At 42.0% G+C, this 14,512-nt stretch overlaps 1 protein-coding gene across 22 annotated transcripts in view; it reads right to left on the bottom strand.

Annotated features, from left to right (window-relative positions):
- The window catches only part of CADPS (calcium dependent secretion activator), a 217,976-nt gene that overhangs the window by 57,850 nt on the left and 145,614 nt on the right, over positions 1–14,512 (bottom strand). For 9 of the 22 annotated variants that reach the window (XM_069865973.1, XM_069865976.1, XM_069865974.1 and 6 more), the window contains 4 exons: positions 13,853–13,976; positions 11,387–11,455; positions 10,510–10,527; positions 1,978–2,082 (listed from right to left, as the gene is read on the bottom strand). In XM_069865973.1, the coding sequence (XP_069722074.1) occupies positions 1,978–2,082; positions 10,510–10,527; positions 11,387–11,455; positions 13,853–13,976 (316 nt within the window). The remainder of the gene's footprint in view (positions 1–1,977; positions 2,083–10,509; positions 10,528–11,386; positions 11,456–13,852; positions 13,977–14,512) is intronic. The other 13 variants (XM_069865984.1, XM_069865982.1, XM_069865979.1 and 10 more) reach the window with 4 other exon arrangements.

Consider the following 14,512-nt stretch of genomic DNA (forward strand, 5'->3'; position numbering starts at 1 on the left):
ATCCTGGAGCTTGGTGATTAGCTACATTGAGCTATTTTGCAGGATTTTCTGAAGACTTTTAAAAATAATTAGACTATGTTTTTCTAGGTAATTTAAATTACTACTAACATATTAAAGATCTGAGGTGCTAACAATCTGGAACATTTAGAGTATTTCACCAGAAATAATACAGAGAAAAACAAAATAATCACATTTCATTGAACGGCAACTTCTGCAGCGCTGGCTGAGTGCAGCCAAGGAGATGCCTGTGAGCTGATACCAGCACTCACTTCCCTGAGGAATGCAAACTCTCCCTAAGGGGAAGCAGAGCAGACCTGCTGCCCAGGGACCACATCAAACTACAGCTGTGTCCCCCCAGTTAATGACTGGGTGCCAATCCCAGCACTCTAGTGCAGCTAGAGCAAAGAATGGCACCTTAGTAGCTACACCAGCCCATTCACACCTCCGCACCAATGTATCTTTTGGCCTCTCCAGGATATCAGAGCTGGTGACTTCATAAACGTGTAAAGTACCAAAAAATCTAAACAAAAATAGTCAAATCAATTTGTTGAAATTTTCAGTGTGCAACAGACAATATGCACCCAACACATTAGCAACCATCCCAACCACCCTGGGATTTCCAAAGAGCCCAGCTAAGCGTGCAGCTTGGTTTGAGCTGACATGCAGGGTGATGGCTGGGCATCTCGCTCCAGCCTCCTGCCCACAATAGCTTTTTGCTAGTATTTAGGTTTTCTCCACAGACAAGTCAGAAGCCTGTGGTTGCACATCGGTGGCACTGCTATGATTTTCTGGGTTACCCAGGGAGAAATCCCTGCCCTGCCGAAGGCTCTGTCAGCTTCCAGGATTTCATTCTCTACCTCAAAATCTTGCCTGCTCCTAGTTTTCCCCAAACACCTGTTTATATATCAAACTTCCCACGAAAATAAAGCTATTTTCGGTATTTTCTGACCGTTTTCAGAATGGTCAGATTTGGGCAGTCGAGTGAGGGGTGCCCAGGCTGGTCTCAATCAGCCCGGCCAGCTGAAATCTGGCATTGCATGTGCTCAGCTCGGCTGAAAGATGGACAGTTGTAAAGCACCATGCAAATGAACTCTACATTTTTGCTGATTTATGTCACAGATAGAGGCCCTTCCCTTCTCAAATTTTGTTGTCATTTCTTGTATCACCAGAAACAAAAAACAAAAAAAAATCCAGATTCCCCTTAATATAATTTATGGGGCAAAAACTGAAGAACTGCTGGTTAACTCCTCATTCTTTCTCCTATCCAATCCAGCACCTCACTGGCTACAATATAAGTAGAAACCTCTTCCTTTTGTGCAAAAGGAGTCCAAAGACACTTCTCTTGTAAGCTCTGGTTCTTTCTGCACCTCCAAAGTCAGGGGGAAGCTTTTCCATTGATCAGAGCAGCATCAGGCCCATTCTCATTTGCAACACTGATCTGCTCTCAAATACAACTAAAAGACAAAAGTGTTAATAAGAACAACTGCTCAGAGATGCTGTCTTTAAAGAAAATATTGATGCTTATACAACTTTGGCAGCCAGCAGATGTCAATCTTAATTTTTTTTTCTTCTTATTTTAAATATTTCCCTGGTTAAGTTACTATACATCAGAATATTCTGCTAAGATAGCTGGAGCACTGACAGTTACATGAAACGTATACGATATACTTATCAAACATTTCATCCAACATCATGTAAAGCTCATACATATTTATAGTTTTCATGCAAAATGTTATGCAACAACAATGTTATTTTGTGCTGACGTTGATATTTGAAAATGTTGCATATGTCAGACATTGCTAGACAAAAAAATGTGGACATTTTGAAATAAATGCTACCTCTAAATCTCTAAAACCTACCACATCGCGCTAGGTATTTGGTATAAAGCTGCACATCAGAAGTAGCTTTCTACTACTACACAAGCAACTGCTAGGCTAGAAAACCACTGAATAAAAGGAAGGAAGACTATTACAGTACTTGGCGGCTGTTTGGCCATGCCTTTGAGCATATGATTTATCATGTTAGTCTGCGTTTGAGGAGATGATGGTGGCCCAGCCGGTGGCTTAGGCTTGGATGGACGGGCTGCTTGTGCGTGACGGAGACACCAAAAGTAAAGAGACAAATGACTTCATCAACAGTGACAAAAAGATGGAAACTTCAAAAGGAACATAAGCAGAAATGATCAAATACAAATGGAATAAGCTGCTGGGTTTTTGCTTATCGGTACTTGAAGTATTACACGGTGATGACACTGTTTGACAACACATACTCTAGAAGTCAGCAGGTTCAAACATTCTGTGATACTGGGCAATCCGAAAGCTAAAAATTCAACACAAGTATGAAACTGCCCTTCAGGCAGCCACACGACGAAACTGCAATGGGCTAATTCAGTTAAAACTCTAAGATTCAGAAAAGGTGACTGAAAAAAGACGACTTTAAGTCACTGCCCCAGTGCTTAAGGTACATTTAGCAATAGAATAATGAGCCACAGGAATTAATTGCTTTGCAAATATCAATTACACATTTTAGAATTAAACGTCACTGTTGGTTAAAGGGAGCTATAAAATATTCTTGTGCAATTTAAACATGTAAAAAAATCTGTCACTTAAAAATGTGTGGTTCCTGATCGTTTCCAGCTCATTTAATTATTTTCAACTTGGAATTCTAGTGGCTTTTATATTCTGGGTTGAATCATATATAAAAACTTGCCAGCTCTATCAAATATGTTACTTGCTATTCCAAATGTTAGAATACTGCAATCAGGACTTGACCCATCTGTCATATAGTTTACAATATCAGCATAGGAAAATTTCAAAGAAAATAGCCTTTCCTTTTACATACACTCAGAGAATAAATTATATACTGTGAATATATTAACACAATAGTTTCCGTTCCATTTAATAACAGTTTTTAGCAGCATTGTGACTATTTTTAATAATGCCATTTGCAAGGAATCTGGCATATTTATCTGGACATTCTATTGCCAAAAGTCCTTGCCATTTTGCTTGCATTTTCCAGGGAGGGAAAAAAAATCGTTTGGCTTGTGCAAAGTAGATTTCTGATTGCTTTTAATTCTCAGAGAATTATAATACTTATCAAAGTATAATAAAGACTATTTGAGCAATTAGTTAGTTAAAAACTATGAGTTAGGTTGGTTTCCCTTTCCATACATGTAGTTAGATATACACACATACATAAACACACATACAGTGCACGTGCGCACACACACATGTATCAGTGTTTTAAGCTGTGCAATTTCACAGCTTAATTTAATTCAGACTCTTAGATTCAAGCTACTGATTTCTGGCTTTTTGTTGTTGTTGTTATTTTCTGATAACGGGAAAAGAAACCTATTGAATCACCCCTGGACTCAACCTTTTTAAAGGGTGGTTTTGTCTCCAGAAGCAAACCTCTCAGCTTCAACTGACAAAACCAACTGCTTTTATGGCATCAGACTAATGACTTTCATTGTAATTTAAAACATAAGGCTGGCTACTCACTGATGGCTCCTGAGCTCAACATGTAGATGCAGGATGAACATGTTACTGCCCATCACTATGGAGAGCTGTTTGTGCCAAGGTCCCCAGATGGGAAGGAACTCTCAGGAGAGAGGACCACACATCTCCTCCCTCCCACCTCTGGCAACCACGGAATCGGAACCCCTCGCCATCCAGGCAATTGGGCTTTGAAGTTGATGGAGTCAGAGAGAAAAAGCTCATCCCTAGAGTGTCAAAGCCAGCGGAAAACTGCATCCAGAACTGCATCCCATCACGCCTCTCAGCGCTGTGACCCTCAAGCACCCTTAAGTCCAGCCCTGCAACCTTGATGGCTGTGCATCAAAAACCAGATTCCAGGCTTCATGGACATCCCGAGCCCATAGTGTTGAACGAGTCTGACTTGTACAAGCATTTTCAGTCCTAGGGAAAAGTCATTGGCAGAGACGGAAGAAGAGGAAGAGGCATGAGATGCAGCAGCATGGAGACTTCAGGAATTGCTAGTGCAGCACGTATGAAACAGCTTGGAGGAAGCTCCCGCTGTGCCGTGTCAGCACAGTGCCCCGGGCTGGTTCTCACTTCTCTGGGAACCCTGTGAGAGATCCCCCCCAGCGCCTTACCCTGCTCCTGGCATCTTCCCGTCACCACCGGCGCTTGAAAACAAGCTTCCCCACGGGATTGCAGCAGGTTAAGCAACAAACTCTTGATGTAATTCTGATCTGGCCCAATCTGTACAAATATTCAGCTCTTTTGTTCATTTATATTTTTCAGACCCAATCCAGGGCTCTTGCGTGATGATTGCAAAACCACCTGGAGCCAAAGAAGAGAAAGAGCTCTCTCTTCTTTGGGGCAACGAACACCTCCTGAGCCCTGACCCACGCTTTTCTTTGCTGCCTCTTTATTGCAAGAAAATTTAAAAGATTAAGGTCTGGCTAAGGGAAGTGATTAATTTAATCTGCAAATTTAAATACAGATGGGTCTGTGACTGCAATGCTCCACAAAGCTCTGGCGCTAACACGCTTCTCTGGGGCCAGGGCTTGGAGATGGCAGGTGAGGTCCCTTTCACGAGGTGTCTCGGCTCCTGCTTGGAATGAGGGAGATGTGTAAAGTTGGATGGGTTTTACAGCACTTGCTAGCAATCAGCTGCAGCCTGTGTGGCAGGTTTTGCTTCACTTTGGCTTTTCTTTCTTCCCTGTTCTTTTCCTCTCTAATCTCTTGCCACAGCCAGTTTAGCATCAAGAATGCTCTTGTAGTCATTGCTCACACGTGTCAAATGGGTAAGATTTAAACACCTCTGTCACTGAAATCTGAGACAGGAGCAGCTTCTTCCTTACAGCCTGTCAAAGTGCTTTCCTGGACAAACTTCTGCTAAAGGTTTTTGTGCTTCTGCATGATATCTGCAAATAAAATACTTGCAGAAATTCAAATACTTGGTAAATTCTGTGGATATGCTTGCAGCTTCAGTCTGCAATGAGTATTAGCCAGTTTATTAAAAAAATCCTTGTTGCTTTGGGTATGCATAAAGATTTTCAAACTATATATTTCTTATTCAGCATCATGATTTCTCCTAGACAGGCTACTAACACACCAACAAATGCAACAATTACTCTGGCAATAGGAGAAAAGTATTGTTGACTTTTATATTTTTTAAAAGCATAGCCACTGACTCAATGATTGTCTTGTAATAATTAAAATCTACAACCCCTGCCAAAGGTTTTGGTATAAAAGTGTTATGTGTGTGTTCATTTGCGAGCCAATCGTGAAGATTATAAAAAGAGCTGCTGTCCTTGAGATAACTATAAAGAATAATGGACTTAGCCTGAGGAGGAGGCAAAGCAGCCTTTTATTATATTTGTGAAATGATTTTGCATGTATCTGAATGGGATTTCAGTGATACCATTTTTTCTTTCAAAATAAGATGTGTTATCTTAAAAGTAAGAAAAATTCATAGAAACATTTTTTTTCCTGCTCAGAAAGAGACACCAATTCAGCACTCAAAACTCAACATACTGAAAACAGAACTGATCTCTTGACTTTCTGACGATTATCCAGCCTAGTGAGGAATTTTTGCATATCTGAATTACATCTCATGCCTCAGGCAGCAAGTTGCTCTGCAGTTGGTAAGAGACTTGTAGAAAGATAATGGCACAATGCAGATCTTTGTGATTCCTGAAGCTCTTGTAATAACTTTGATACTGCTTTTATGCACTGCCTTTGAAAGGGCAAGAGGGAATCGCAAAAGCCATAGAATTATCCTCTGTTAAACCCAACCGAATGCCATTTCAAGGAAAGAAACAAATAAAGCAGCAGTTCAGCAGCACGCAAGTGCAGGACGTAGTTCTGCCTGAATTAAAGTGTGTGATATATTAATGATTTCAGTCTCCACTCTCTTATACAAAGACCGATGTTTTCATACATTCTGCATCCATATTTATTTGGGGAATGCAATTTTCTTTTCTTTTCAAGCTTTGTGGTTTTTCACAAATGCTGGGAGCGATCGCTTAGTAGTGGCTGGGCTGACACACCACACAAGACCTCTCCTTGTCTTGGACCTGGTTCACCAACAGGCAGCTCAGCCCTCAGTACTTTGAACACTAGCCAAGAGTTACAGCTCTGTTCACAGAGCTTCCCCAGTGGAGATCCAGAAATAGAGAAAGCAAGTGATGTAAAGTGAGTATGTGGACTGTGACAAAGGCCAGGATGAATGCCTCAAAAAATACCACTGCTTCTGAACAACCTGCTGCGCTGATCTAGTCAAAACCTGAGCTCCTTTGCATCTGCTTCCTCAGTCGAGGATGCTCTCCACTCCTGCAGGGGTAAGTGCTATGGGCAAGGTGCTGCAGGATCAGGGACAGCTGAGGCTGATGCAGCCAACCTGCCACACACAGTCCATCTCCCATGGGTGCACCTGGGTCCCTAGCGTGATGCAGGCACCTGAGAGATGTCTGCCTCTGCACAAGCACCATAACTGCTCCTCGCTGTTCTGTGGGCACCACTGACCCCTGCAGCTACTGGGTTTCAGCTTGGCACCCACCCCAACACCCCTGTAAGATCTGTTTTGAGGGAAATCAGGCTTCTCTGGCAGCCTAGCTGTGAGGGAGAGATGGAGGGAGGATGGTGCATGCCAGTGATGTGGTGAGGTGATGAATCTCCAGAGACTGGCTTCCCTGGACATGGGCTAGGGAGATGGCAGGTCAAACAAAAACCTGGCATTTTTGGATAGCCTAAGAGTAGCCGATTTCCCTTGGTGACAGAGCAATAAAAAAAGGGAATTCAGTGGGTCCATCTGCTCTCCAGTTACTTTCTACTTGCAGTTCGTGCCCCATTGCTGTACTGCCCCAGCATCGAGCAGCAGGGCGAGAGCTGCCTCCATCTCCACGTCTCTTCTCTGAGCATCAATGCAGCAGTACCACAAGAAGCCTCTCTATGTAGAGACCAAAATCAGATCCCAATATGAGAACTACTCGGTTTAAAACTAAACAGGAGTCTTATACTAAACACAAACAATTGCTGAATTGACCATTACCACGTCGGCACCAGCTCTAGAGGTACCTGCACCCAGCTGCAGCAGTGCAAAGTGTCATTTGTGTTCATGGGATACCCCAGTGCCACAGCACTCCAACACACTGCAGCACACTTCAGAAATCCTGTGCTTAAGGGATGGAGAAGTTATTCTTTTCTAAAGGAACAATGGATTCCCATTGTTCTTCAGGTACAGAAACAACAACTAGAAACAGAAATAAAATACTGCCCTGTTAAACAGAAGAGGTGAATTAGTCACCTGCAATGCTGAAAAGGCAAAGGTTCTTATCACTTTTTTCACATCCATCTTTACCAGCACTGTTGGGCCCCAGGCCTTGGAAACAAAATCCCAGGTTGATGCAAACGCGGACCCACTGCCAGCGAGGAAAGAGCTGGCACCTGAACTATTACAGCAGTTGACCCCTACAAATCAATGGGCCCTGACAATACCCACCTGAGAGCATTGAAACCTGACTGATGTTGCTGTGAGGCTGCTCTCCATAATCTTTGAGAGGTCACGGAGATTGTGGGACATCCCAGAAGACTGGAAGAATGCTAATGTTACCCCCATCTACAAGAAAGGCTTAAAGGAGGATTCAGGAAATTACAGGTCCTCCAGTCTTACTTCAGTTCCTGGAAAAGTTATGGACCGAATCCTCCTGGGAGCTACCACAAGTCATATGAAATACAAGATTGGGAAAAGCACTCACCAAGGGCAAATCCTGCTTGACAAACCTGATCGCCTTCTGTGACAAAGTAACCTGCTCAGTTGATGTGGGGCAAGCAGTGGACATTCTCCACCTGGATTTTTCCAAGTCTTTTAATACAGTTTCCCACAGCCTTCTCTTAGAGAAATGGAAATGTTATGGGCTAGACAAGTATTATATGCAGCGGGTTGGGAACTGGCAGACAGGATGCACCCAGAGGGCAGGGGTAAATGGCTCCTTTTCAAGCGGGCAACCTGTCACAAGTGGGGTCCCACTGTTGGGCTCAACGCTGTTTAATATCTTCATGTATGACCTGGGTAATGGGATTAAGCATACCCTGCTGAAGTTTGCTGGTGATACTAAACTGAGTCGGGAAGCGGTCACTTTGGAAGGGAGAGCCACCCTGCAGGAAGACTCGGATAGGCTGAAAGAGTGGGCTGGCAGGAACCTGATGAAGTTCAACAAGAACAATTGTAACATCTTGAACCTGGGAAAACATAATCCAGGAGTGCAGCACAAGCTGGGAACTCCCTATATGAGGAGCAGCTCTGTGGAAAGAGATCTAGGGGTGCTGGTGGCCAACAAGCTCAACATGAGCAAACAGTATGCTGCTGAAGCAAAGAAAGCCGGTAAGCAGGTTGCTGGGTTACATCAACAAGGGCATCACCAGCAGAGATAAAGGAGTCATTATCCCCCTCTACTCAGAGCTTGTCAGGCCAAACCTGGAATATTGTGTCCAGTTTTGGTCCCCACTGTACCAAAAAGATGTGGACAGGCTGGGAAGGATCCAGAGAATGATGATTGAAGGACTGGGGTGCCTGCCATATGAGGAAAGGCTAAGAGAACTAGGTTGGTTCAGCCTTGAGAAAAGAAGGTGGCTTAGGGGAGACCTTACCACTGTGTTCTAGTATTTACAGAGTGGCTACAAAGAAGATGTTTTTACAAGGAGTTACATGGAAAAGCCAAGGAGTAATGGGTACAAGTTACACCTGGGAGGATTCTGATGATTCTGATTAGACACAAGAGGAAAATTTTCCCAATGAGAACAATCAGCCATTGGAGTAATATCCCCAGGGAAGTGGTGGATTCTCCAACATTGGAGGCTTATAAGATTCCAACGGACAGGGTGCTGCTGGTCTTGTCTAGACTGTCCCTTGCCAAGAAGGTTGGACCGGATGATCCTGGAGGTCACTTCCAACGTGGTATTTGATGATTCCATTAACTTATATAAATAAGGAGATGAATGTTTATTAAAAGGTTGTACTGAATTATCTGAGTGTTAGTAGTTTTGTCTGATTAACAATTAAAACAAGTCATACACCTTTAATTGTTTTAGCATAATGTTCTGTTTAATATTCTTTCTATTGGAAATCAATATTTTTAAAGTGAGGCAAGAGACTACACTTTCTAGGAGAAGGGACATCAAAGGGTGACATTTGTGTATTTAAGAATAAGTTGTTTTCACTATCTTATTTTTATTCTTGCTTTCGGCAAAATAAATAACAAGTCAGGCCAAAACCCAGTCACTTTTGACTCCACTTCAGCTAAGAAACTGGTTTCAAGTACAGTCCTGCTGACCTTGCCTGAAAATCTTTCATTTAAGACAACAGGAGATCTGTGGGCATGAAGCGGCAGAGTCATGACTCCCTGCGTCCTTTCACTCGCTCCAAGCACTAAGAAGCAGTTTTATTTTTAAACGAGCTGGGCCATAGAAATGTCCTTCTGAATGTCTACACTGCAAGCACGTGAGGAGCTGTTGTCAGCAAGCTCGACGCTCAGCACAGCTACTTGTGCTCAATGCCCAAGAGCCCACGCTCACCTCAATCCGCTCTAGTTAATGGAGATAGCTAGGATTGTTCTACATGCTATTTGTTTATTTGCACCTCTTATAGCTGTAGGGGAAAATTGTTCTCTGCTATCTAAATATTTATGGCGATTCAAAATTAATTTTAGTGTTGTGCGATTGCTGGAGATCCTGGGCCAAATCTGAGCAGTGGAGGCTTAGGGAAGCCAGGGCAGAACTTGGCCCAGCCTCTTGTGCTGCTTTTCAAAAACAATTTCCCATTGCAAACAGAGCTAAATCAACCCAATCTTTCCTTTTTTGTTTGTTTCCACAAAACAGAACAATCTACTCACAAAAAGAAATGAACAGTTCAGGTTTCAACGACTTTCAAACTAAGACTCTGAGGTACAACAGAAACAACAGGGGCAGCAGAGCTCCACCGTCCCCTCTGAAGAGACGGGTGCTTGAGCTGAGCCTTTGCCTTGTTACATGTCACCACAGGTTATAAACAAGAGACAAACACAACTTCTGTCCAGATCATTTGTTACACATTAACAAAAAAGAGAAGATAAATAAAAAATTTAAAACCCAGTCCTCCCATCAAGGGCATAAATCAGAATATATGAAAACCAAAAATGAAGGTTACTTTAGTTCTAAATGTGCTTGCATATTAATGGACAAATCACCAACATTTTTTTCATCGAAAATGAGCTATGGTTCTTTTGGAAAACAGGAAACTTTCTTTTTACAAAAGCTACATTCTCCTCTAAAACTGTTTCCTAAGAAGATGCTACATTTCTATAGGGTATTTCTAATCCACATTCTATTCTAAGGAAGGAAGAAAAGGAGATTACATAGACAGCACAAATTAACTCCTTAAGTATTAATGCATCTCCATGTTCAGCCTGAAGGAGTACATGTCTTAAGGAGCTATGAAAAAAGAAAACAAAATAAATATAACTCAACAGTCCTAGCAATTTATAATGCATATACAATTGTTCACCTGCATCCTTTTGATTCTCTATATGAAAGAGAGAAAGCAACAAGGAGAGAAAAGAGAGAAACAAGAACAGATATGCAGGATTAATGAGCAAGTGGATTGCACAGCCCCCCAGTTATGCGTGATATATGACATTTGAAAAGAAGAAAAGTCGCCCCGTCTTGCCCCCCGCCCCCCCAAGCTTGGGGTTACCAAAAGAAGCTCCTTTCACCGAGGTGAAAGAATATGTTGCACAAATAGAAAACCAGAGAAGGAGAGCTCTGAGGACACAAGAGGGGTTCTCCAAGTGACAGCAGGGCTGGGATGTCCCCTCCAGAGCTCGGAGTCAGTAAAAAAATTGAGGAGGAGAGCAAGTAAAGCGCATCCTTCTGCTTGAGAGCTAACAGACAGGAGACATGTAAGATCTGATGTACAGAGAAAGGACAGCCTTATACGATCTTATACACAGGACTGGGTAAAGATCTTATACACAGGCAAAGCGATGGCTTTTTCCAAGTGTCCTTTATCTGACCTCTAGCTCACTGCTCCCCGATGTAGCCGCTACCTTTTGATTGTGTACCAGTGACAAGCACTTTACAAATTGGGGTTACACAGAAGCAAAGTAAAAATGCATTCAGGTCACGGACATAAAGAAGAACTGAAAAAACTTACAGACGGTCTGAATTTATCACAAACAGATGGGTTAATTCTCTAACCTGGTTTAGGCTGATAAAAAGTGACTGGACTTCTCACACTGGGTTTCACAGACAGAAGCAACAGACAAGCCAATGCTAAAAGACTTGAAGCAAGGAGAGTGAGTTGGTTTGGATCTGGACTTTCTTGAGGTAATGAAAACAGAAAGAGTGAGGACAGGATGGAGAGGAGGGTGGTAGGTACTCACGAATGGTTAAATCCATCACTTGAGAGGCCAAGCAGAAGACAGGATGCTCATACATTTCTCTCTTTTTCCCTATAAAAGAGGATTTGGGCATGCAAGAGGCTTAGGTCAAAGGTAAAGAGGTTATAGGCTATAGGTCAGAGGAAAACTTTATATTAGTTTTAAAGGAGAGTAGCCATAGAATATTTTGGAATACACACAGAATAAAGGGAAGAAAAAAAAGGGGGGGAAGAGGGTTAAAATTGGAGATCTACTGGATTAACCATTCAGCATGCCCATGAGTCACAAGAGAGGCTGTGACCATGACTCCAGAGGTTTGCTCTGAACTGTTTGCAAGAATATAATGATCAAAACGTCATGAATAGAGGGAAATAGAATTTCATAGGTTTGAGGCTCCAAGATACTAAGGATTTCAGCCTTCAGTATCTAAGGCTTTCACGGGTATTTCTTCATAAGCATAGCCTCAAGCATCGCTGCCACTGATTTGGTTTTGCACCTCTGACAAAACTCTCCTAAACGCGTGGCTATTCAAATGTCAGCTTTCAAAAGCAAGATTTCAAAGCCATGTACAGCGCGCAGGAATGCATCTCACCGAAGTCAATTCGTTATTTGCTCTTCTAAGGAAGTATTTGAACATGTAGTAGACTATGCTCATGAGAGAAAACCTGATGCATGCAGCTGGCGGATGTTGGGTTGTTTAAATTAACAATCCCAGCATGCTTGGAAATTGGTGTTACAACCACTTTTATAGAGACACTATCAAAAAGTGGCTGTGGCCAATCACGGATAAAGGGGGAGAAAAGCAGAAGAGAGCAGGTAGTGTGGAATGAACTATTTCTCTGAAAGGTAGCTGGAAAAAAAAAAAAAGGTTTGTTGCTTCAAAGTATCCCCAGACCTAAAAGTCACAGTGCGAAAAAGAGGGCAGATAATTCACACAACCAAGAAGAATTGAGGCACAAAAGGAAAAGTACACACTAACTGTTCTACTTTGGAAATGAATGCATTTTTACTTACAGATCATAAAGTTTGTTTTTGCATAGTTTTATCTGAAAGAAGAGAGCAAATCTTACCAACGAGTTAGTGATATTTACACAGAGAACCTAAGGGAGCCAGCCCTGGGTAGAAGCATCCATCAACAGAAAAGCTGCTTTTGATTCTCAGTCCTTCTCCATACTCATCAAATATATTTAAACATTGCATTTTACAGAATACACCAATTAAAATATCCTGTGAAGTTGCGTACTTTGATAAATTGCCTGATAATACAGTTCTTATGAAACCTTCGTTCCTTCTCTATTTTTGTCACTCATTACCAAGTCAAGAGTTGATAAACATCCTTTTAGTGCCCAATTCTTAAGTGTTTCTCACTGGATGCATAACAATGAATTCATTACCACTGGTACACAATTTGCATCGTTAGACAGAAAAAAAATGAAAGAGAGAGGACATGTCATGTACAGAACCTGGACAATTTGTCACATAAAACCCCAATTTTTCATGTAAACAGGACTAAAAACAAATCAATGCGAGTTGGTTTTTTTTGTATGTTTTTTTTTCCTCCTCTCAATATTGTCCTAGAGGCATACAACAATAATCTCAGCTGTGGGAAAGCTTCACATCACACAGGACAAAAACCCAAAGTGTAGAGCAGAACATACCATTCATCTGGAACATACAGGTTTAAGCAATTGGGAACTCGGATAAAGTTGGGTAAGAGTTTCCATTTGGGAACAGCAGCCAACAAGGTACCAACATAAACTGTTACATGTAAAGAACACTGGATTGTAGAGCTTCAGCTAACACATATCCTTTGGCAAGCTTTAAAATGTCTTTTTGATTGCTACATGTGTCTCTGGTTACTGGTTATGATTCTCCCATAACTTAAAAGGTCAATAATATCAGCTATGCCAGATTTAGAGTGACAACAAAGAAATCTGATGCAAGTATAGGATCACTGATCAAGGGCTGCTATGCAAACTGCAAAGACAATGAAACACTCCCAGAAAAAAGACATTTTAAATCGGCTACAAATGATTAAGCATAGATTAAACAGTTTTTCAGCTTCTTATTTTTCATTTGTTTCCTGAACTCCAATGTCACAAGCAATTAGCTGCACTATACCTTCAGCTGCAAAGATGACATCCCAAGTATTTCTCAATTTGTTTTTTTAAAACCACGACATGAGTCTGAATACTACACCACTGGCCAAATGCACTAACGATCAAAAGGAAAAAAAAAAGCTACAGTTCCTTTTAACTGTTTCCTCCCTCTTTTCCAGAAAAAGAAACATTTTGCATAGCTTCCATTCTTAACTGCTTCCAAAGCCAACACCACATAAATGATTCAGAATCACATCAGTTTTGTTGACAAGCGAATAAATAGCAAACGAGCTTCTTTTAAATAGCTCCCAGCCACAGTTGCCACCTAGAAATATAACAAAACTGTAATTTCACAAAGAAAGAGCCTTACCTTCAATTTTGGCATACTCTGATAGTCGAGTATAATTGACTAGAGCTGCTTGCTCCAAGCATTTACGGATGACTGTTTTTACCTCCTCTTGAGGGACCGGAGTAACTATGTCTTTCATCAGAACCTTGACACAAGAAAATCTGATTTGTTGTGGCATCGGGCACACAGAACTGATTTCTCCAAGCCCAGCACAAACATCCTTTCCTACACTAGCGCTGTGTGGCTCTCAGGGTATGCATACAATATGAAGGATCCACTACAAGGTCACCTTGGCCAGCTTGAGACGTGGGACCTACCCTTGCTGTGTTATTCCCCTTCTGCATCTACACCCTGTATCTATGACTTGCCCTGAAATCTGTGCTTCTGATTTTTCAGGGCATGACATTAAGATTTATTATGACTTGCCCAGAGCCAGGCAATGTTATGTCCTTCCCAGGCTCTGCTGCTGCGTTTGGGCTCAGGTTTGGGCTTGGCTGTACCGTGGGTTAGCGAAGGTAAAAAGGATGTTGGAGCAGCAGGAAGGTTGAAATAGGGACAGGGAGGATGATGGTGAGTAAATTTCAAATGCCCAGGGTAACGAGGCTGCCTTGCGATGAGAATTTCACCGGACAGCAGCCAGGCATTGCTTACAAGCCTCTGTGGCGTAGAAGTTTGCCAGTG

This window comes from Phaenicophaeus curvirostris, chromosome 11, assembly GCF_032191515.1.
Source record: "Phaenicophaeus curvirostris isolate KB17595 chromosome 11, BPBGC_Pcur_1.0, whole genome shotgun sequence".
Taxonomy (NCBI): Eukaryota; Metazoa; Chordata; class Aves; order Cuculiformes; family Cuculidae; genus Phaenicophaeus; species Phaenicophaeus curvirostris.